Source organism: Thermobia domestica, chromosome 1 (genome assembly GCF_964235325.1).
Source record: "Thermobia domestica chromosome 1, izTheDome1.hap1.1, whole genome shotgun sequence".
In the NCBI taxonomy this organism is placed as follows: domain Eukaryota; kingdom Metazoa; phylum Arthropoda; class Insecta; order Zygentoma; family Lepismatidae; genus Thermobia; species Thermobia domestica.
This window is the reverse complement of record NC_137454.1, coordinates 395835300-395857208: the sequence shown is the minus strand read 5'-3', so window position 1 is coordinate 395857208 and position 21909 is coordinate 395835300. Positions and strand designations below refer to the sequence as shown.

The window sequence follows — 21909 nt, the reverse complement described above, 5'->3', positions numbered from 1 at the left end:
AACTCTTCATTTTATTTATATTAGATATACTTTATTTAATTTGAAGTAAAATGCTATATTTAAGCATAGTTTGATTAAATGGGATCCAACACATAAGGAAGAGAGCGAAACCTTTAAATGCTCTTATGATACGAGCAAAAACAAAAAGAATATACGTATCATTATTGTTACATTCTAGTCAATCTCCCAACAATTTTACAATCCTTTATCGCTCTCTCGCTCTATAGCCTCCCTCCAACACGTCCCCAGCCTAAGTTAGAGGATGAGTGACGTTCGAAGAAGCTGAGTGTCAATTGAGGGAAGAAAAATGGAGCAGTCTTTGACATTCAGCTTAATTCCTTCTCCAAACAAACAGTCATCTGTCAGCGTGCATTACCCACAAACCGCGAATAATTGTCACTTCGTTTTATTTTGGATTTCTCGAGCAACCTTCCTTCTCGGTGTTGTGGGCCAATCAGGGAATGATGGAGAGCGCGCGCGGCGCGTCCAAAGAGTCTTTAGTCGTGAAGATCGAGTGGTGATTGCAGTGAACGGAGAACGAGAAGACAGTGAGAATCGTTGTGCGGAACAGACAACATCAAGTTGTTGGCGAGACAACGCAACAGCCATGGAACTCAAAACGTCGCTGCTGATTCTCGGTAAGCACTTTGGTTCGACGCTCTTGTACTAACACTGGCCAATGATTGTTGTAGAATACTAATATTATAAAAGTCCATTGCGTCTTGCCAACAAGTTCTCTGATTGAGAGCGTATGACAACGTACTGCATGTCTAACACAACGATTTTAAATTTCCCGCCTGTGTTCGACATTTAAATTGAATATGATTGAGAGTGAAAAATATTGTCTTTAATATTAAAAACAAAAAAGTAAAAACTCGAATGATCACCAAATTAAACAAAATTAGTTTTCCACATGACACTCTGTAAATAGACAGTGATATTCAGTGGCGGATCTAGAAGATTAAAAATTGGGGTGGTGACAGAACCTACATTATGATAAGTATATCATCAGTTTACAATCTACAATCTGCAGAAGTTTGCAACTTAACTCCCTCCTGATGGATATTATAGCTAGGTTAAACGTTGACATTCTGGAAAGCAATTATTGTTTTACACATTAAATAACAGAAAAACGGTAACTGAAACTATATCCATTGGCGTCTCTGGCATGTAAAATTGGGGGGGGGGTGACATAAAAGGAAATGATCTAACTGCTAGTGAGTATCTAAATAAATTAAATTAAAATAAAATATTGAATATTTCGTATTTCAAAATATTGGGGGACGCGTCCCCCCCGCCAGAGTCGCCCATGACTATATCTAATGTTTCAGAAAAAATCCAATAGAAAATAATTACTATAAACTTTCAAAAAATATAAATAATAGTTTCAATTATTTTTGGCATTCAAAAAACTGGGGGCTTAGGCCCCCCGCCCCGGGCTAGAACCGCCACTGGTGATATTGAAAACTGAATTCTAATTATGGGATATCATTTCTTCTATTCTGAATTATAGGAGACACTGAAATAAAAACATTATACTGAAAATTAGATTTTTTTTTTAAAGATCTGTCTATTCATTCAGAAGGTTATTGAGTTCCCTCACGGCTCTATCGGTATTGTACACGTCTTCGGCCTGGAAGACAAGGGTTCGATTCCCAACGGAAGCTTATGTGGCTTGGATCCCATGTTACGTTGTAGATAATCTCATGTAGCCTTGCTGCTGAAAGGAACACTAAACTCCAACCGAACTAACCAATCGGAAGATTAATGCAGAGAATTTGACCAACAGAATTATCCCACTTTTAAAACCACTGTATAACTTACTAGAGCAAAGCCAGGTTGGTAGCCAGCCCAAAAATTTAGGGGGAGCGGTAGAAGTTAGGGGGGGGCTCGATGCAACCACACTATAGTTCATCACCATATTATAGTTCATTTACAAGCCTACCATGAAAATTTTATGGGGGCCCGGCCCCCTAGACCCCCCTTGGATACAGGCCTGATCAAAGCATTCTCGTTAGAATGTTCTCTTTCATTTATTTCACATACGCCTCCCTAACAACGTGCTCGTCTTACAATCGCTGGATCCAGGCATGTAGCTACGGGGTATTTATTCAATGGAATAAGACCTTTGCGACCATCTTCACCATCTATGAAACTTTCAGCTATTGGTTTAAATAAACATATGTTTCAAAAAAATAAGCAGTCAACCTATAAAGTGAACTCAAATTAGCTCCCCCAAAACTCTCTCACTCTCCCTCTTGTCCTAATGTTCGGGCTGTGCCGATGATTTCGTAGATTAAAGTCATTAAAGGGGAACGAACAAACAGAAATCCAAGATAAATTCGTTTAGCATTAAACAGTGTGGAAGATATCGGAGAAAATTATATTACAGCAAACACAATTATCTTTGGTCTTCTTTTCGTTTTTCTGTGTCGATACATTACTTTGCTCCAAAATATTGTTTTTTTTTTTTTTTTTAATTCAGTCAGAAGTTAAGAAGAGATGTTTTAACTCAGAAAGTTCGATTCCCAGTGGGGGCACGATAGAAAACGTGTAATAGCTTTATCAAGCCAGCCATCCCAAGTGGGTTTTTTCCTGGTTTTCCCTCAATCACATCAGGCAAATGCTGGGATGGTACCTAAGATAATAGCAAGGTCCCAGACCACTTCCTTCATTCCGCAGTCCTTTCTTCCTTCCCTTTCCTCGGATAGTGTGATCGCTGAGGGGCGTCATCCCTCATATACGTGACGGGCTAACATAGCCTTAGATGCCGAAAGCCGAGAAATCTAATTCCTAATCTTAATTAAAACCAGAAAACAAAAAGTTAACTTTTTTGTATATGAAAAAACTGAACTAACAAACTTGTAGTACAGAAAACTACTGTTCATTAAGTGATAATGTTATGTATACGCCATCAACTGTAAATAAAATTCGTCAGAAGCATCTTCTTGTTCATTTGTGGCTTATCTTCGGCCACTTTGCGGATTATTTCATAAGAGGAATTATTAATGGTGCTCAAATCTCTCACGTCATTTTCGTTCTTCACTATTTTTTTTAATCAATAGCACAGAAATATATCGATATGTTGTATGCGATCAATGACGTTCATCCTATCTTGACCAAACTTGGCATGATGTGGTAGCCTTGATAAGCTTAGGATGTATGTCAAACATTATGGTTTGCAAGACTTTGGTCCTTCACTTATAGCCTATCAAGGTTAGGCTTTGCATTTAGAGAAATCTTGAATTGCTGTTTACTGTGGATCTCTTTTTTTCATCCCTTACAATGTTAGATGAAAAACTAGGATTAAAACTATCCTGCTGATACGGTGTATACACTCATTCACGAACCTCTTCATCTGTTTGGAACTTCCTATGCCTCTACTTTTATTCGTCTATGATTTTTGATTCGTTAGAAGAGCGCCCACCCGCTCATGGTTGACATTTTATTCGTCACCCAATGCATATCGTAAATCAGTTAAAAATTTCTTCCTCTCCCTCATTTCTCCTTCCACCATACATTACAGCACATCCTCTTCATTTCTTCAGTATTCTTCTCTGCTATTTTGACAATATTTCGTTATTTTTTCTATTCTAATCACGCAGCTAATCTGCCAATTCCTCTCAATACCCACATTTCGAAATCCTTCAATCATTTCTTATTGGTTTTGTATAGTGTGTGTTTCTGCTTCATCATACGAAAGATCTGATGGGTCGTCAGCCTTTAACGGAGCGGAATACACTCATTTTATCTTTATCTGTCGGTAATGCTTTTGGAACTGTCTTTTCTACCCTTTCTAAGAAAACACAAATGAAATGTTTTCTAAATATCACGATGATAATCGTTCGACTACGCAAATATAGGCACCAGCAGCAGATGGCAAAATGTTTTCAGTTGCATCCTTGAATTTTCGAAAGATGTTCGGTTCTTCGAAACACATCGGTTCCCTTCCCTTACAAATATTCTCCGGGCGCATCTCTACGCAAAGGGACATGTTAACGGCGGTGTCTTGGATTAAGAAATGTTTTCCATTTATTCGTTGTTGCCACATGCGATATCTAATTGTTGGCAGGATTAGGAACTGCAAAAAGTGTATGTTGGCCAACCAACCATCAATTATCCAATAGTTACGATCTCACGAGCTACGTTGATAATTGAAAAATGAAATGAAATCTTTGAGTTTTACGTCCCACGGTTATGCCGGTTAGGCTAAAGGAGACGGTAATGATGAGAGAGATGAATGAAATGGTGGAATGAAGAAAGTGGGAGGAAACGGGAGAACCCCGAGAAAATCCACGCACACGGTATTTGTCCACCACAAAGTTCACTTGGCGGGAGCGGGGTTTGAACCCGGGACCCCAAGCACCAGAGGTGAACGCTCTACCACTGAGCCACCGCGGACCCTACGTTGATAATTGAGTTCGTTGGCAAATGTTCGTCAAGCGGCAAAGCGTCCAATTTCCAACATAGGACCAATTTTGGCTAGACTGCTTTTTCACTCTGTTGGGCTGTTACAGCCTTTTTATTTCAAACGTGCCCTCGGAAAATGTGTGAAACATAGTTCGGTCCAGCCGCCCTCTTACGGAGAAAAGCTCCTTTTTGCTTTGGGGGAAAGAAGTGAATGACCTCCGCTATGTTGCCAATTTGTCATTCAGTCGTTTGGTCTTGGCGAGTGAAGATCGGAGGCTACTTAGAATGGCTAACAAGATAGTGCACAACGAAGCCCGTGTAATAATTCTGAATATTTCAGTGTGGCAACCCTGTCCGCATCAAACTATGGAAGAACCTCGGCCAAAGCAACTTGTTCCTCCTCTTTCGAGGGAGGTACGGGAAAACACACATCGACAGCAGCACCAGCATGGACACACTTGAAATAGAGAGGCTCTAGGATTAGAGCTGATAAACTTAAAACAAAATGTGACCTACAGCTTGAGATGAGTTTAGCAAGAAAATAAATTTAGTTCTTTAAAGGTTTCCCCTGGATCGATTGCTGGTGAGGCACAGAATTTCTGTTCTCGTTAAAACACAGTAGTGCTATAGATATTGATCCAGTTCATAACTTCATATTAAATCTAAAACGTAAAGTTAAACGCATTTCTTATTATGTTTCACTTACAACCTTGGGTCTAGGCTTTTTTACGCCCGTTTGACACAGCAGTATTAACCGTACCACTCTTCGAACAGAAAATTCTATCATCGTATAAAACAACAAATGCTATAGCATTATCCATGGCATGGTATATCTTGAACATTTCTTGGAGATAGAACATGCTGTATTTCGTTAGATTTTTCGCAGCACCTCTTGATCCACTGCAACGCCATGCGCGTGAAAAAAGGCAAGCTATATGTTGTGCAGGGAAACGAATTGAAAGGGGAAAAACATTCGCATGGGCCAGAGATATTATTTTTAATGTATTGCTGTAATATAGACACAATACCCTTCACAGCCCATTCATTTCAATATAGTATTTTATTTTTTACTACGTCACAAGATAATGATAATTATGATATAATAATACAGGGTTATTCAAAAACAAAGAACATATTTCAAACATTTATTTCTTTCAAACTACAAAAGATAGAATCATAATTCGAACGTTACTTGATTTTAAAAAGTTTACAATTTATTGTTAGTGATTATGGTGTGTATTCAATATGAGCACCGTGTGTTACACGACAAATGTAAAAACGGTGGCTCATTTCTTGCCACACACGAATCAGCTGGTCTCTAATTATCGAATTCACAGCTTCAACAATTCGATGTCGTAGACGTTCAAGAGCGTCAGACATAATAGGGATAAAAACACGGTCTTTTACGTAACCCCATAGATAAAAATCACACGGAGTGAGATCTGGAGACCTGGGAGGCCACCGGCGATAAAGTTGATCTTCTGCTCCTTCTCTTCCAATCCAACGTCATGGAATGGAACGTTCAAGTAACGTCGAACGTGGTTAGAGAAATGAGGCGGGGCACCATCTTGCATGAAGATGAAATTATCTGAATCATCTTCAAGTTGGGGAAATAACCAGTTTTGAAGCATGTCTAGATAGGTTAATCCTGTCACAGTTTTCTCCATGAAGAAGAAAGGCCCATAAACTTTGGTTACAGATATCGCACAGAAGACGTTCATCTTTGGTGAATCTCTTTCATGTTGAATACCTGCCCCAGGATTTTCACTTGCCCAAATTCTAACGTTATGGCGATTAACTTTACCAGAAAGATGAAAAGTGGATTCAGCGGAAAAAAATTAATCGTTGAGCAAAATTGTCTTCTTCCATGTCATCTAACATGCTATTGCAAAATTCGTACCTTTTGTTGTGGTCGCCAGAATGCAATGCTTGCAATAACTGCAGTTCGTATGGCTTCATGTATAGACGATGTTTTAGAACTCGCCATACCGTTGGTTGAGGAATGTTAAGTTCTTTGCTTGCTCGTGGTGTGGATTTCTTTGGGCCCCTTTCGTAAAGTGTACAAATACGCTCGACATTCTCGTTCGATGTGCGTGGACGTCCCGTGCTTTTCCCTTTGCAAATCCAACCATCTTCTACGAATTTTCGATGCCACTCGTAAATTTGCTTATGATGCGGCAGTTGTTTATTAAATTGACGGCGAAATGCTCGCTGAACTGCAACAATGGACTGAAGTTTTGCCAATTGTAGCACACAAAAAGACTTCTCCTGTGGTGACTCCGCCATTTCACTACAGACAAACAACAGCGCCAATGCGGCCGTGATTGGAACTTCTATCCGGGCTGTTTAAATTGTAAACTTTTCTTAATCAAGTAACGTTCGAATCATGTTTCTATCTTTTGTAGTTCGGAAGAAATAAATGTTTGAAACCTGTTCTTTCTTTTTGAATAACTCTGTATAATTGATTATATTCAAAATTGTATCATCTAAAAACTCCGCTATGTTTTGGTGTCACAGACACGGGTGCCCTCAGGAGGGTTTTACGGCGTAGATTGCTTCGAAAGTTTGTTTTGGGGGTGGGGTGGCCGTGGCATAATTTTTCATGCAAAATAAAGCAATCATACTGAATATGAGAGGTAAATTTTGGGAAGAAAAAGGTATATTTGAGGAGGTGAAAAATTTGTGAGGCACAAGGCTAGTTTTCCAGGGTGAAAGATGAATTTGGGAAGGGTTGTGTCTTAGAATTTAATGAGGGATATCCCTGCTCATATAATGTCATAGTTTTTATTATTATTATTATTATTATTATTATTATTATTATTATTATTATTATTATTATTATTATTATTATTATTATTATTATTATTATTATTATTATTATTATTATTATTGGCGGGTTATCAGCCACTAGAAATCGTATCATAAGCGAACGGATATTACTTCTCGTTATAAATCATATAACGCCGAGTATTGCGGTCACATGACAAGGAAATATCACATTGTCAGCTTATGGATAACTATATTGGAGTTGTCATATGAAAAGTATGGAGGAGTTACGTGGTTTCGACACTTCCGTCCAGAGCGAAAGTGCATAAGGTTCAAAAGGCTGCATTTTCGGTTTCAAACAATAAGGCTGATAGATAGGTTAATGAAAGAGCATGCCGGTGTATGATTCACTTTTCTTTTTATTGAATGCATTTCCGCATCTTTCTTATGCTTCTTCTACTTATTCTGTTTCTGAATTTCAGATGTATGTATGTTACAATCTTTCTTTCATTGTAATTTTTTATAAATGAACATAAAACGTAATTAATGTTTCTTTGGAACCCACTGGAAATAAATTATGCTGGAAGTACTAGCGGAAATATATCAGCTTAACTCATCCATTTTCAGTGTTTTGACGGGATCAAGACAACGAATAGCACATGAATCATAATCATTATGCAGTATATGTTACTTCTTCACTTTGGGAGCGTTAAACAGGGGCCTCTTTATATACACTTTATATATTAACATTTAATTAACTAAAAATATGTTACAATTATTAGTATTCAAGCAACACTTGAAAAATACAGTGGCGTACCCCTGGGGGGTCCACCGGGTCCGGAATCCCTCCTCCAAAACATCCTAGCTCAACATAAGTTTGTACACTTTCTCAATAAAACTATATTTGTTGAACAGAGAAATGATTCGTGTACCATGAAAATTTAATCTTACACTTTATAGGCCTATGTATTCTTTTCCTTATAAAACAATCTCATTTGATCATTTATTTTTTCTGTAAATATAGGTGGAAGTATTACAATTACTTATCGTCTTTTCGGGTGCATAATAATACCCACTTAATACTACATAATAATACGTCTTTGCACTGTAATCACGGAATTGCACTTCGCAAAGTCCAGAACACAAAATGATTTCTGCTGCGGAGTAGCCATTTTAAACATATGACGGTTACCAAGCAAAATAGAAGACAACTGACATCTAGCGGCTATTAATATAAACTAGATTGTGTATTCGTTTCTCCAATAGCCGAGCCAAGGCGCAGCGATCGATATAGTTTGGACAAAATAATTTCTTCGTAATATGTATATTCTTTTTGAAACAGTGTGTATATGAACGTAGTGGCTTGTAGAATTGGACCCATCCAAAGCTTGGACTCCCCAACAAAAAAAATTCTAGGTGCGCGCCTGATTCATACTCTGTTATTTTCTTTTTAAAAACGTGTTTTTGTTTTATAGCCTATTATTATTCATGGCTACGCAGGTACTTTCGATGAGTATTGTCACAAATCGATTTAGCAGATAACATTATCGTTATTGCCTACATCATCGTGTAAGGAAAACTTGAATTAACAAATAAAAAAAAAATATAATCTAGATCGGAAATAATGACAATGTGAGCTAACGGAAAGTTGTTCGGAAGGCCGTAGCCCTTTACACATTACAATAGCAAAGAGTCAGCTTGAATATCTTTTAGCTCAACAGCGTCATTTCAGATTTTGTTTGGAAAGATTCCGTCGATTAAATTAGAGTTTTATTGATTAATCTATAATTAATTCCAGGAGGCATTTGCCTCCTTGCCTTCCTAAAATGACGCCCCTGTTTTAGCTATAGGTAACATAAATAATTGTTGTAAATTGGTGATATGGCGACCGTTGTGGTATAAGATGACAGATGAACGCGATATTATTCAAAGCAGGCAATACATCATTCAATACAAAGCTCGTTGTAAAATACATATTTCCTTCAATTAATGTGCATGAGAGAAGCAATTTCCTTTGGCATCTCGAGATTAGAAGTTTCACAGTCCATGAGGAAAAGAAGATTCGTTCTCTAATCACTACGACTGTGTTCTAAAACACATTTGAGCCAGAAAATATGAAAAAAAAAAAAAAGCTCCAATTCAGTTGACAGGTTGGCAACAATGGCTTTGGGTGAAAGAAGACTTCTCCCTTCCCCCTTTCTTTCCAATATGTAATTGCAAGTTGATTTTCTTGGCTCAGGTGTTTTAGCCTGTTTCCACTTTCGTAGAGGGTGGAGATCTCCAACTGACAACGTCTCGCAGACGATTTATGGTTGTCCATTGCCAAAAAGGTACTCAGCCACGAACCACGTGAATTTTTAACTAAGGAGAGGAAGACACGTGGAAGAATCCCTCCACTTTTCGTCAAGTAGAAATATTATATAGGTACTATTCCCATATTCGCTTCATGGAGGTAAAGAGGTATGAGAGTGTCGTACCTCTTAAACCCAATCCAACCAAATTTCGAGTTCCTTTTCGTACTTCAACTACCTAATACATAAGATTTTGTATCCCAAGAAAACGACCATTTAAATAACATGGGGATTATTTGTTTTCCCTTTAGACCCCTTAAAAACTAAAAAAATATTAACTTTTGGCAATTTTCCTGTGGGTTAGTCCCGAAAAGCTACAATCATGCCAAATTTTAACTTTCCATGTGAATCGGAAGCACCCGCCAGTGAGTGAGTGAGTTTATGTAGTTTTATATGTAGTCAGGACAGAAAACGTAATTCTTAATACCAATTTGTTTGCAGTTCTGTTTGTAGTTCGATAGTTGAATTACGTAGTAGTCAACTATAAACTGAGTCTTTCTTTCTATATTAAGGCTCTTCACTAAGTTCACTTCTTAGTAGGAAGGTTGGTTGGCCCACCGTTGAGGATTGAGTAAGATTTGATCAAAACGGTGGGTGATGGTCGGTGCGAGCCTATAGCAGAAAAACTTACGTTGGCTCAACGTTGGTTAAATGTATGGTTGGCCAACCAACCATTCTCCCGCCCTTCAAGCAATGGTACTAGAATTGACTGTTTTCCCAAGCAAGAAATACATTACTTTAGCGTTGGCTAAATGTCGGGGAACCGCTCTTTTGGTTGGGAAATGGTTGCTAAAGTGGCTAAACCTGACGTTGAGCCACCAACGGTATGTCGCATTGACACCATTTTCCCAATGTTGGGCCAACAGATTTTGCTACTAGGGCTCTCACTTATTTTAAAACTTAGTGAATAGTTTTAAAGACAAAGGCAAATATTTAAAATATGAAAAGTGATCCAGGTAATAACTATTTCCAAGCATTTTCCTATGAACCTGACATTTCGGTGCGCGACTTAAGGGTCACGATTGTTGGGGAACCAAATTTACACATTATGCAAAAGGACTTCAAAACAATTCTTGGTTCATCTAATATCGTTTTGTATATCACTTTCTCCATTTTTGGTATTCTTAATCGTCTTTTAACTATTCATTATAATTAAGAAAAAGTAGCAATGATCTTAGAGAAGACCCTTGATAAATTTTCCATTGTATTAGTTGTTATTATTATTATTATTATTATTATTATTATTATTATTATTATTATTATTATTATTATTATTATTATTATTATTATTATTAAAGTATTTAGTATTCAAAGTTTAATGCATCTATTCCTTAATAAATAGACTTACGAATTAAAGATTATTTGCATTTTATTCTATAATTTTATTCAATTTAGTTGTTCGTGTTGTTATACTCCAAGTCACTCTGTTACCGTTCATTTTCAGCCCGTCGGTAGAGTGGCTCTGAGCATTCCACACGCACATAAACGCCGTAACGTCTATATCGTATTCGACGGTTGTACAACATTACCTTAATCTTTTCGATAATAGTCATTAGAATAATATGAAGTAAGTAGCTTTCGATTTCTTAATACATATCATCATCACCATCATCATCATAGCTATTCTGCCATGACTGGCATGTAACTTACTGCAACTAAGAACCTTCAATGCTCTACGGTCTTCCGCTAACCTCTTCGTCTTCACGTACGATTTTTCTGTTTTGATATCGTCCACTAATTGTAGTCTCCTTCTCCCGCTCCCTCTCTTTCCTGCTACCATACCCTCTAAAACGTCTCCCATGACACAGTTCCTTGTTAGCCAATGTCACAAATAGTTTCTCTTCCTGTTCTTAATAATATCTAAAATTGTTCTTTTCTCCCCCAACATTTCTAGCACTCTTATTCGCTTTTCCCTCGACCCAGCTAATTCTGTCCATTCTTCTCCACAGCCACATTTCCAAAGCTTCCAGTCCTTTTTAATCATTTTTGCGTAATGTCCATGTTTCTGGCCCATATAGAACAATACTCGACACGAAGCACTCTATGAGTCTTTTCCTCAACTCTCTATTCAAGGTCCCACAAAATAGTATTTTCTTCCTCCTAAAGATTTCTTTCACCATTGCTATCCTTGCTTTTATTTCACTTCACACCTTTTATCATCACTAATAATACTACTCAAGTATCGAAAGCTAATCACCCGTTCTATTTTCTCCCTTCCTACTTCTATATTCGATACTGAACGCTTCGTTCCAATGACCATGGACTTTTGTCTTTCTAGCATTTATTTCCATCCCATATTCTTCACAGCCTTTCCTCAAGTTCTTAATAATAAATGTTTTAATATTAAAATGTAATTTTAAGTGTTCCGAGACATTGTGCCATACTCTTCTTCATAAAGGAAAGACTATTGTCTAAGATAAATAGTTGTAAAAATGACATATATCCGTTAGATATAGCACAAATAAGCACACGTTGCTTATCACAGCAGATAATATACACACACTGAAGCGTCTATTTTCGTGGACGTAATGTGCTGTAAGTGTAAATGATGGAGTCCAGCCTCTTCTCTCTTCGGATGAATTCTTTCCAGGCATATGGCGGGTGATTAGAAGTAGTTACTTAAGTATGCATCCATTGTTGTGTAGTCCCGTACATGTTATGAAGAATTCGTATTTTCGGACAAGACAAGAAACTGCGCAGAAAAAAGGAAACGTGATTTTTTTTAAATGATGTTTGAAGTACGTATTTGAAGAATTATTTCTTTATTTAACTGACTGTTTGAACGATCATTGAAATAATTCTTTTGTTTCGGCATTCAGATAAAGGATTTTTTTTTTTTACAGTACTAATTTCTACTTTAAGCACATATTACGAATTGTACTTCCTTCTACCATAAGAATATTTTGTATAACATGAGCTGGATGATGAAAGAGAAATAAGGAGAGTACGGTGGCACAGTGGTAGAGCGCTTATCTGTGGTACGTGGGGTCCGTGGTTCGACCTCCAACCAAGTAAGTTTATGATAGACAACATTGTTTGTGGGTTTTCCCGAGCTACTCGCATTTCCTCCCACTTTCTCATTCCACCAAGTCTTCCATTATCATTCACTTGCTTTAATCATCATTTCCCTTAGCCTAAAGGTCACTGGCGCAACCAGCTTTGAGCTCGGGGGGCCCAGGCTCCCTGAGAAACTATCTTATACAGCAGCGCTGTAGAAAAAAATATATGAAATTTTCAAAGAATTATTATTGCTTCTGATTTCTCTAATATCTTTAAAAATATGCAAACTTACACTCATAAACGCACCGTGCGTGAAGAGTGCTCTTAATCTGTAGTAAGTATTGAGCAATGAGACATCACATGTGAAATATCGTCTTAATAATTCTGAATTTGAATTTTTACTTTAAGGTCTTTTAACATGTTAATAATAGGTATAACTAAATTTCTTGTGTTGGGAAGATTTCAAACTTTCAAATTTCGCCCACAACAGATGGTGCAGCACGTCGTTTGCATACTGCTGTACTAGGTAGTCTTGGCCCCTCACGAAATAAAACCCTGGTTGCGCCACTGCTAAAAGGCATAATTGTGGAACCTTAAACTCAAAGAAAGAAAGAAAGAAAGAAAGAAAGAAAGAAAGAAAGAAACAGATTATATCATTAATCCTCTTCCCAAGATGTGACCCTTGACTTTTTGACGGTTTGAAAACTCAAGACTGGATTCATATCGAGGAAATATTTATTGCTGTATGAAATTAAATATTTATGTAATGAAACCATAATTACTCAGTTCTCTCAGTGTCAGCAATCCTAATTCTCTAATTTTTAGTTTTTCATACATTCATTTGAACTCAAAGGGATAAAACTGGCTATCCTAACCTCGCTCCGTTTAAAACGTTTCGATCAGGGGCGTAAGTAAGAGCTCCGCAGATCCCGCATTGCGGGGGTCCCAAGCCAAAAGAGGCACCCCAACTCGTGAATTGGGACATAGAGAAGGGGCCCTACTCCATGCTGTCTGCGGGGTGTCCCCAAGCCTTTAGTTACGCCACTGGTTTGGATAATGGGCTAAAACCTTCTTTCAGCCAAAACAATAACCTAACCTCAACTCTCTGTGTCAAGGATTCCTCGCCCCTCTCCCTGCCATAACGAAAATAAAACTGGTTTGTTTAGATCAGATTTGAGAGCAGTGATTGTTTCTAAAAGATAAAATTCTCTTCGCATCCTGCTTCGCTCAACGAACTGAAACGGTTGATCGATTCCGGTAATTATAAAGCTTTGGAAAGTTGCCAATTTGATCCATATACTATATGTCTTGTTTGTATTTCGTAATTTAGCTAATAATTAACAGCAAATGAGTGTTCCAATTCCAATTCCAGCTGACAGACAGAGTAGTGGTGGTGATAATTGATGGCGACAGATCAAGGTAATTCCGTGCGCTTACAGCTGGCAAAACATTTACGTAGCAGACACTTTGACACTTGCAGAGGCCGTACATGTCAAAAGGTGCATGTGAGGGCGGAAGGAACAGCCGAAGGGATTTTGGCTATCACCTCCTCAATGTGGTCCTCCCACCCAGGCTCATATTTCCACCTGAAAAACAAGCGGAAATGAGGTCTTTCATTGGTTTATATGGTTGTAGCGCGTGTCCACGAAGACTATGCATTAACAGGTTAATACATCGTTTCTTTACAGACAACGGTCGTAAACGTCCAGCATTAAGGAGCTGTTCATGTCATGTACAGCACGTGAGGAATTTTGTGAACCTGGTGAACTCAACAGTTTCTTACGACGAAGAAGCGTTGCCAACTAACACTTCAAGAAAAGTAAAAACTATTGTTTTGCGTACTAGATTTATTTCAAATCTTCAGTTTTTCTTCGAAATGTAGCACATCTAGAATAGCTTGATGTTTGAACAAAAGTGTATCAAATAGATGATATTGGAGTCACTTGTACGCCCGGAAATGTTTTCTGTTTGCTATTAAGAACCTCTGTTACCACCAATCAATAACCATCATCATAACAATGCATTCATTAGGTCAATTTCACAAGGATTGAAGAATTAAGGTGTCTTTCTAAAATTAATAAAAGAATAATTTATTCAAGAACTTGAAAAATATATTTTCAGATACTATTAAGACAATATTAAAATTATGTAATCAATATTCTGGTCTTTTTTTACTAAGATATGTAAATGAACATAAGATTTTGCACAAGCGAAACGAAATTTACATAATGAAAGAATTTTTGATATTGAATATTTGCTTTCGTAGCAAGAGTGTGTCACTCCTTCCACTGCAGGTTTCTATTCCGGGACAACTGCGTGAATTATTTGGTCAGTGTGTATAAAGGATGGGAGCAGGAAAATTCGGTGTAGGAAATTTCGGTGTAGGAAAATTCGGTGTAAGAAAACTGGGTGTGGGGAATGTTAGGTGTAAAGAAAGATTCGTTGGAGGATGTCTCCTAGAATTTTCTACTTCCCCCCCCCCCAAAAAAAAGGTAAGTTACGGTACTGGACGGGTAAAGTTGAAAATTGTAGATTTTTCAAAAATGTTCTTACGATTTTATGTCTATATTATAAATAAATATTTAAATCTAAATTCTTCAAAAATGACAATTTATTTGTTACTCAAAGGTGTAAAAATAAATGTCTCTACTAAAGTATCTACGCCTGATTGAGGAGAAGTCAATAAGGCAATAGAGTCGCAGTACTTATTTACCTTAACTTAAGGCAAACAAACTAAAGTGTCTGATTGGAGGAGAAGTCAACTGTTTGTACAACTATTATCTGATAAAACCCTGCTTTATATTGCCCTTTCCACTAAGACGTTTTTGTTCAATATATTTTTGCATCTTGCATATGTATATACAGAGTGATTCTTTCAAAACTCACGGATTTCATTTGGCTCTAGAATTTCTAACTGAGGCCCGATCTTCATGTGGTTTGTTGCAAATCATCAAGGAAGGATGGGAGATTTATGGAACTATGTTTACTGGTTTAAATTCATCCGGGGTAATATCGAGCAGGCCGCAAGAAAAACAGCAAATATTCGTCATTGTACGTTGCAGTTCGAATGAGATATTGGATATTTGAAGCGAAATTGAAGAATACAAATTAAGTGTTAGTGAGAATACAAATTAAGTATTAGTAGTAACACACATAAATCACATGTTGAATAGAGATTTCTTGGGTGACTTAAGAGTCGGTAACTGACATCTTCCACAACATCCGCCAGCGGGGTCCGATGCTTCCCTGTCTTACTCAGAAGCGATCCTGTTTCCTGCAATTTCTTCACTAACGACCATATTATGTTCCTGTCTGGGGAGAACGTGAGGCAAAGTTGCGTGTAAATGTCCATTGCGTAGCAACAACAGATTCCGTTCTTCAAAAACTTTTTAACGATAAAATCACGCTGCTCCAAAAAGTACATTATTGTAACTGTGTCCTGATCTTGGTACAGTAGCATAGCATAATTCTCAATACAACGTCCCAGTTTTCTGTTTCTTATTGACCATCACGAGGTTGCCATCTAACGAAGAAACTCAAATCTCCACACCGCACCTCACCTAATTCCAATCCGGTACAGTGGCGAATATTTGCTTGTTTTTCTAGAGGCGAAGCCGATATTACCCCAAATGAATTTAAACCAGTAAACATAGTTCCATAAATCTCCCAACGTTCCTTGATCATTTGCCACAAACCGCATGAAAATCGGACTTCAGTTAGAAATTCTAGACCCAAATGAAATCCGTGAGTTTTAAAAGAATCACCTTGTATATGTTCTATGATGTACTATAGGAAAGGTGTTGTTAGTTGTTCCTATAACTATTCTCTGAACTTATAGTTGTAACTGTTTTATTTCTGACAAAAAAGTGTCAGCTTCATTGTATGGTGAAAAGTAGTTCAAAGTAATACCCAGCAAAAGACATGAAACAAGCATTGCACTCAAGGCAATAAATAAATAAATAAATAAAAATAAATAAAAAATAAAATAAAATAAAAATAAAAAAATAAATTTGCTTTTCTTCAAATAGGTAATAACATTTTATTCGTTACATTTTATGGTTTTCGTTTTCACAATATGGAGTGTCGTAAATTATCGTAAGTGGTAGTACTCAATATGTATTACACCGAATCTACCTTACACCTAAATTTCCCCACACCGAGTTTTCCGTACACCGAATTTTCCTACACCGAGTTTTCCTACACCGAATTTTCCTAGACCCATTAAGGATATGTTTCTGTGATGGGAAGATATTTCGAGATTTTATTCTGGAAACAAGGCATTTAGATCAATTTCACAGAAAATGTAGATTTACGTTGTTACGTTTCTAAAATTAATTAATTGTGAGAAGGACGGTGAAAGGGATGAAGCGAAAGTTACGTTCATGAATGAATCTATGCCGGCAGTTGAAGGAATCTGTATTATATACCATCTCACAGTAATGGATCCAAAAGGTAAAAACTGGGGGGAGGGGAGCAGCTAGAACCTAGGCTATGATATGTATATCAAGTTTACAATTTTTGATGGGTCTACAGACGATACCAGCTTAACTCTCTCCTGATGGATATTATGTCTAGGTTGGACGTTGACATTGTGGACCTCAAGTATTGTTTTACTCATTGCATAACACGAAAAACTGCAGGTGAAACTATGTCTTTTGTTTCAAAGATTTTTAAATAAAGAATAAAAGGCAACGCTTAGTATAAACTCTCTCCTGATGGATATTATGGCTAGGTTGAACGTTGACATTTTGGACCTCAAGTATTGTTTTACTCATTGCATAACACGAAAAACTGCAGCTGAAACTATGTCTTTTGTTTCAAAGATTTTCCAATAAAGTATAAAAGGCAACGCTTAGTATAAACTCTCTCCTGATGGATATTATGGCTAGGTTGAACGTTGACATTGTGGACCTCAAGTATTGTTTTACTCATTGCATAACACGAAAAACTGCAGGTGAAACTATGTCTTTTGTTTCAAAGATTTTTAAATAAAGAATAAAAGGCAACGCTTAGTATAAACTCTCTCCTGATGGATATTATGGCTAGGTTGAACGTTGACATTGTGGACCTAAGGTATTGTTTTACACATTGCATAACAGAAAAACTGCAACTGAAACTATGTCTTATGTTTCAAAGATTTTCCAATAAAGAATAAAAGGCAACGCTTAGTATAAACTCTCTCCTGATGGATATTATGGCTAGGTTGAACGTTGACATTGTGGACCTCAAGTATTGTTTTACTCATTGCATAACACGAAAAACTGCAACTGAAACTATGTCTTTTGTTTCAAAGATTTTTAAATAAAGAATAAAAGGCAACGCTTAGTATAAACTCTCTCCTGATGGATATTATGGCTAGGTTGAACGTTGACATTGTGGACCTCAAGTATTGTTTTACTCATTGCATAACACCAAAAACTGCAGGTGAAACTATGTCTTTTGTTTCAAAGATTTTTAAATAAAGAATAAAAGGCAACGCTTAGTATAAACTCTCTCCTGATGGATATTATGGCTAGGTTGAACGTTGACATTTTGGACCTCAAGTATTGTTTTACTCATTGCATAACACGAAAAACTGCAGCTGAAACTATGTCTTTTGTTTCAAAGATTTTCCAATAAAGTATAAAAGGCAACGCTTAGTATAAACTCTCTCCTGATGGATATTATGGCTAGGTTGAACGTTGACATTGTGGACCTCAAGTATTGTTTTACTCATTGCATAACACGAAAAACTGCAACTGAAACTATGTCTTTTGTTTCAAAGATTTTTAAATAAAGAATAAAAGGCAACGCTTAGTATAAACTCTCTCCTGATGGATATTATGGCTAGGTTGAACGTTGACATTGTGGACCTCAAGTATTGTTTTACTCATTGCATAACACGAAAAACTGCAGGTGAAACTATGTCTTTTGTTTCAAAGATTTTTAAATAAAGTATAAAAGGCAACGCTTAGTATAAACTCTCTCCTGATGGATATTATGGCTAGGTTGAACGTTGACATTGTGGACCTTAAGTATTGTTATACTCATTGCATAACACGAAAAACTGCAGCTGAAACTATGTCTTATGTTTCAAAGATTTTCCAATAAAGAATAAAAGGCAACGCTTAGTATAAACTCTCTCCTGATGGATATTATGGCTAGGTTGAACGTTGACATTGTGGACCTCAAGTATTGTTTTACTCATTGCATAACACGAAAAACTGCAACTGAAACTATGTCTTTTGTTTCAAAGATTTTTAAATAAAGAATAAAAGGCAACGCTTAGTATAAACTCTCTCCTGATGGATATTATGGCTAGGTTGAACGTTGACATTGTGGACCTAAGGTATTGTTTTACACATTGCATAACAGAAAAACTGCAACTGAAACTAAATTTAATGTTTCAAACGTTTTCCAATAAAGAATAAAAGGCAACGCTTAGTATAAACTCTCTCCTGATGGATATTATGGCTAGGTTGAACGTTGACATTTTGGACCTCAAGTATTGTTTTACTCATTGCATAACACGAAAAACTGCAGCTGAAACTATGTCTTATGTTTCAAAGATTTTCCAATAAAGAATAAAAGGCAACGCTTAGTATAAACTCTCTCCTGATGGATATTATGGCTAGGTTGAACGTTGGCATTGTGGACCTCAAGTATTGTTTTACTCATTGCATAACACGAAAAACTGCAACTGAAACTATGTCTTTTGTTTCAAAGATTTTTAAATAAAGAATAAAAGGCAACGCTTAGTATAAACTCTCTCCTGATGGATATTATGGCTAGGTTGAACGTTGACATTGTGGACCTAAGGTATTGTTTTACACATTGCATAACAGAAAAACTGCAACTGAAACTAAATTTAATGTTTCAAACGTTTTCCAATAAAGAATAAAAGGCAACGCTTAGTATAAACTCTCTCCTGATGGATATTATGGCTAGGTTGAACGTTGACATTTTGGACCTCAAGTATTGTTTTACTCATTGCATAACACGAAAAACTGCAGCTGAAACTATGTCTTATGTTTCAAAGATTTTCCAATAAAGAATAAAAGGCAACGCTTAGTATAAACTCTCTCCTGATGGATATTATGGCTAGGTTGAACGTTGACATTGTGGACCTCAAGTATTGTTTTACTCATTGCATAACACGAAAAACTGCAGCTGAAACTATGTCTTATGTTTCAAAGATTTTTAAATAAAGAATAAAAGGCAACGCTTAGTATAAACTCTCTCCTGATGGATATTATGGCTAGGTTGAACGTTGACATTGTGGACCTAAGGTATTGTTTTACACATTGCATAACAGAAAAACTGCAACTGAAACTAAATTTAATGTTTCAAACGTTTTCCAATAAAGAATAAAAGGCAACGCTTAGTATAAACTCTCTCCTGATGGATATTATGGCTAGGTTGAACGTTGACATTTTGGACCTCAAGTATTGTTTTACTCATTGCATAACACGAAAAACTGCAGCTGAAACTATGTCTTATGTTTCAAAGATTTTCCAATAAAGAATAAAAGGCAACGCTTAGTATAAACTCTCTCCTGATGGATATTATGGCTAGGTTGAACGTTGACATTGTGGACCTCAAGTATTGTTTTACTCATTGCATAACACGAAAAACTGCAGCTGAAACTATGTCTTTTGTTTCAAAGATTTTCCAATAAAGAATAAAAGGCAACGCTTAGTATAAACTCTCTCCTGATGGATATTATGGCTAGGTTGAACGTTGACATTGTGGACCTCAAGTATTGTTTTACTCATTGCATAACACGAAAAACTGCAGCTGAAACTATGTCTTATGTTTCAAAGATTTTCCAATAAAGAATAAAAGGCAACGCTTAGTATAAACTCTCTCCTGATGGATATTATGGCTAGGTTGAACGTTGACATTGTGGACCTCAAGTATTGTTTTACTCATTGCATAACACGAAAAACTGCAGTTGAAACTATGTCTTATGTTTCAAAGGTTTTCCAATAAAGAATGAAAGGCAACGCTTAGTATAAACTCTCTCCTGATGGATATTATGTCTAGGTTGGACGTTGACATTGTGGACCTCAAGTATTGTTTTACACATTGCATAACAGAAGAACTCCAACTGAAACTATATCTAATCCTAGTAGCAGAGACAACTTGCAAACCACTTGCTGTACGCTTGCATTGCTAGTCGGCCAAGGTTGAATCTAGGTTGATTGGAAAGCGTGCAAGCATGCCACAAGCTGGATACAAACAACGAAGTTACATCGGGGCAACCTTGCATTCAGTGTTCTATTCAAGCTTGAGGTAAGCGTTTTACGCTGGCGGGAAGTCAATAACCAATGAACGGCAAGTGATGCTATGACGCTCTGCAAACGATCCAAAGTATCCGTTGCAAGTACAGCAAAACGCAGATTGTATGAAAGCATGCGTTTGAAGTGTAAGCGTAGACAACCGAAAGCCAAGCACGCGCCAACTTGCCGAAAGCGTTCTTACTACTTGGGAACGTTTCAAAAATTTTCCAATATATATAAGCTTCAATTATTTTTGTCTCTAAAAATACTAGGAGCCTAAGCCTCGGGCTAGATCCACCATTGCCGCCTCATACCCGAAATGTATCAGGCATAACCTCAGCAATATTTTTTAAAGCTTAAAGGCGGATTTTCATGTGTCCTTTACCTCCGTGAGTTGCGAGCGATTGTGTTAAACAGCCAATGAAATCACGCATCGGATATGGCGCGCTACACTCGCGTCAGAGTAGAAATTTGTTCAATTCTGACGGAAGTAGCGCGCGTACACTATTGTATTCACTGACTAACATGGCGGAGGTAAGAACAACGTTTGAAGAACTGCTCGTAGAACAAGTAAGAGAAAACGAAATTTTGTACAACTTTAAGCATCCGAAATACAAGGATTCAGTATTAAGGACAAAAACATGGCATCAAATTGCTGAGAATATTGGTATCGATGGTTAGCACTTTTATATTTGTGTAGTTGTATTACCGGGAACAATAGATAGTTCATACAAAAACTGTTATGTACAAATTATCAATTCCTATATAAAATAAAAGCAATGTAATTTGAAACTGCTTTAGTATGATTTATAAATATTTTTATTTGTTTTATAAAATTTATCCGGATCGGATTTTAATTCAAAGAAAAGGTTCCTGTATATTCCGTATTCTCGTCGAAGCTGGAACCCACCACATTTTTCTAACATACTTCCGACACGGCGGAATTTTGAAATATAATATATTTGAGCAAAAACAATAGCTCTCCTTCGGGAATCCATTATCACAAACTAAAGTCGCAAACTTTCTATTTTACGCATGCGCATTAGCTAGTAGTAGTAATTTGGCGCAAAACACGCACGGATGTATGTAAACGAAAATAATTTACGGTGAATACGCTACAT

The 21909-nt window shown here is 36.9% G+C and overlaps 1 protein-coding gene across 3 annotated transcripts in view; it reads left to right on the top strand.

Annotated features, from left to right (window-relative positions):
* The first annotated feature begins 293 nt into the window (after positions 1–293).
* The window catches only part of LOC145665386 (uncharacterized), a 261178-nt gene continuing 239562 nt past the window's right edge, over positions 294–21909 (top strand). For all 3 annotated transcript variants that reach the window (XM_081732694.1, XM_081732688.1, XM_081732692.1), the window contains exon 1: positions 294–638. In XM_081732694.1, the coding sequence (XP_081588820.1) occupies positions 308–638 (331 nt within the window). In that variant the 5' untranslated portion in view covers positions 294–307. The remainder of the gene's footprint in view (positions 639–21909) is intronic.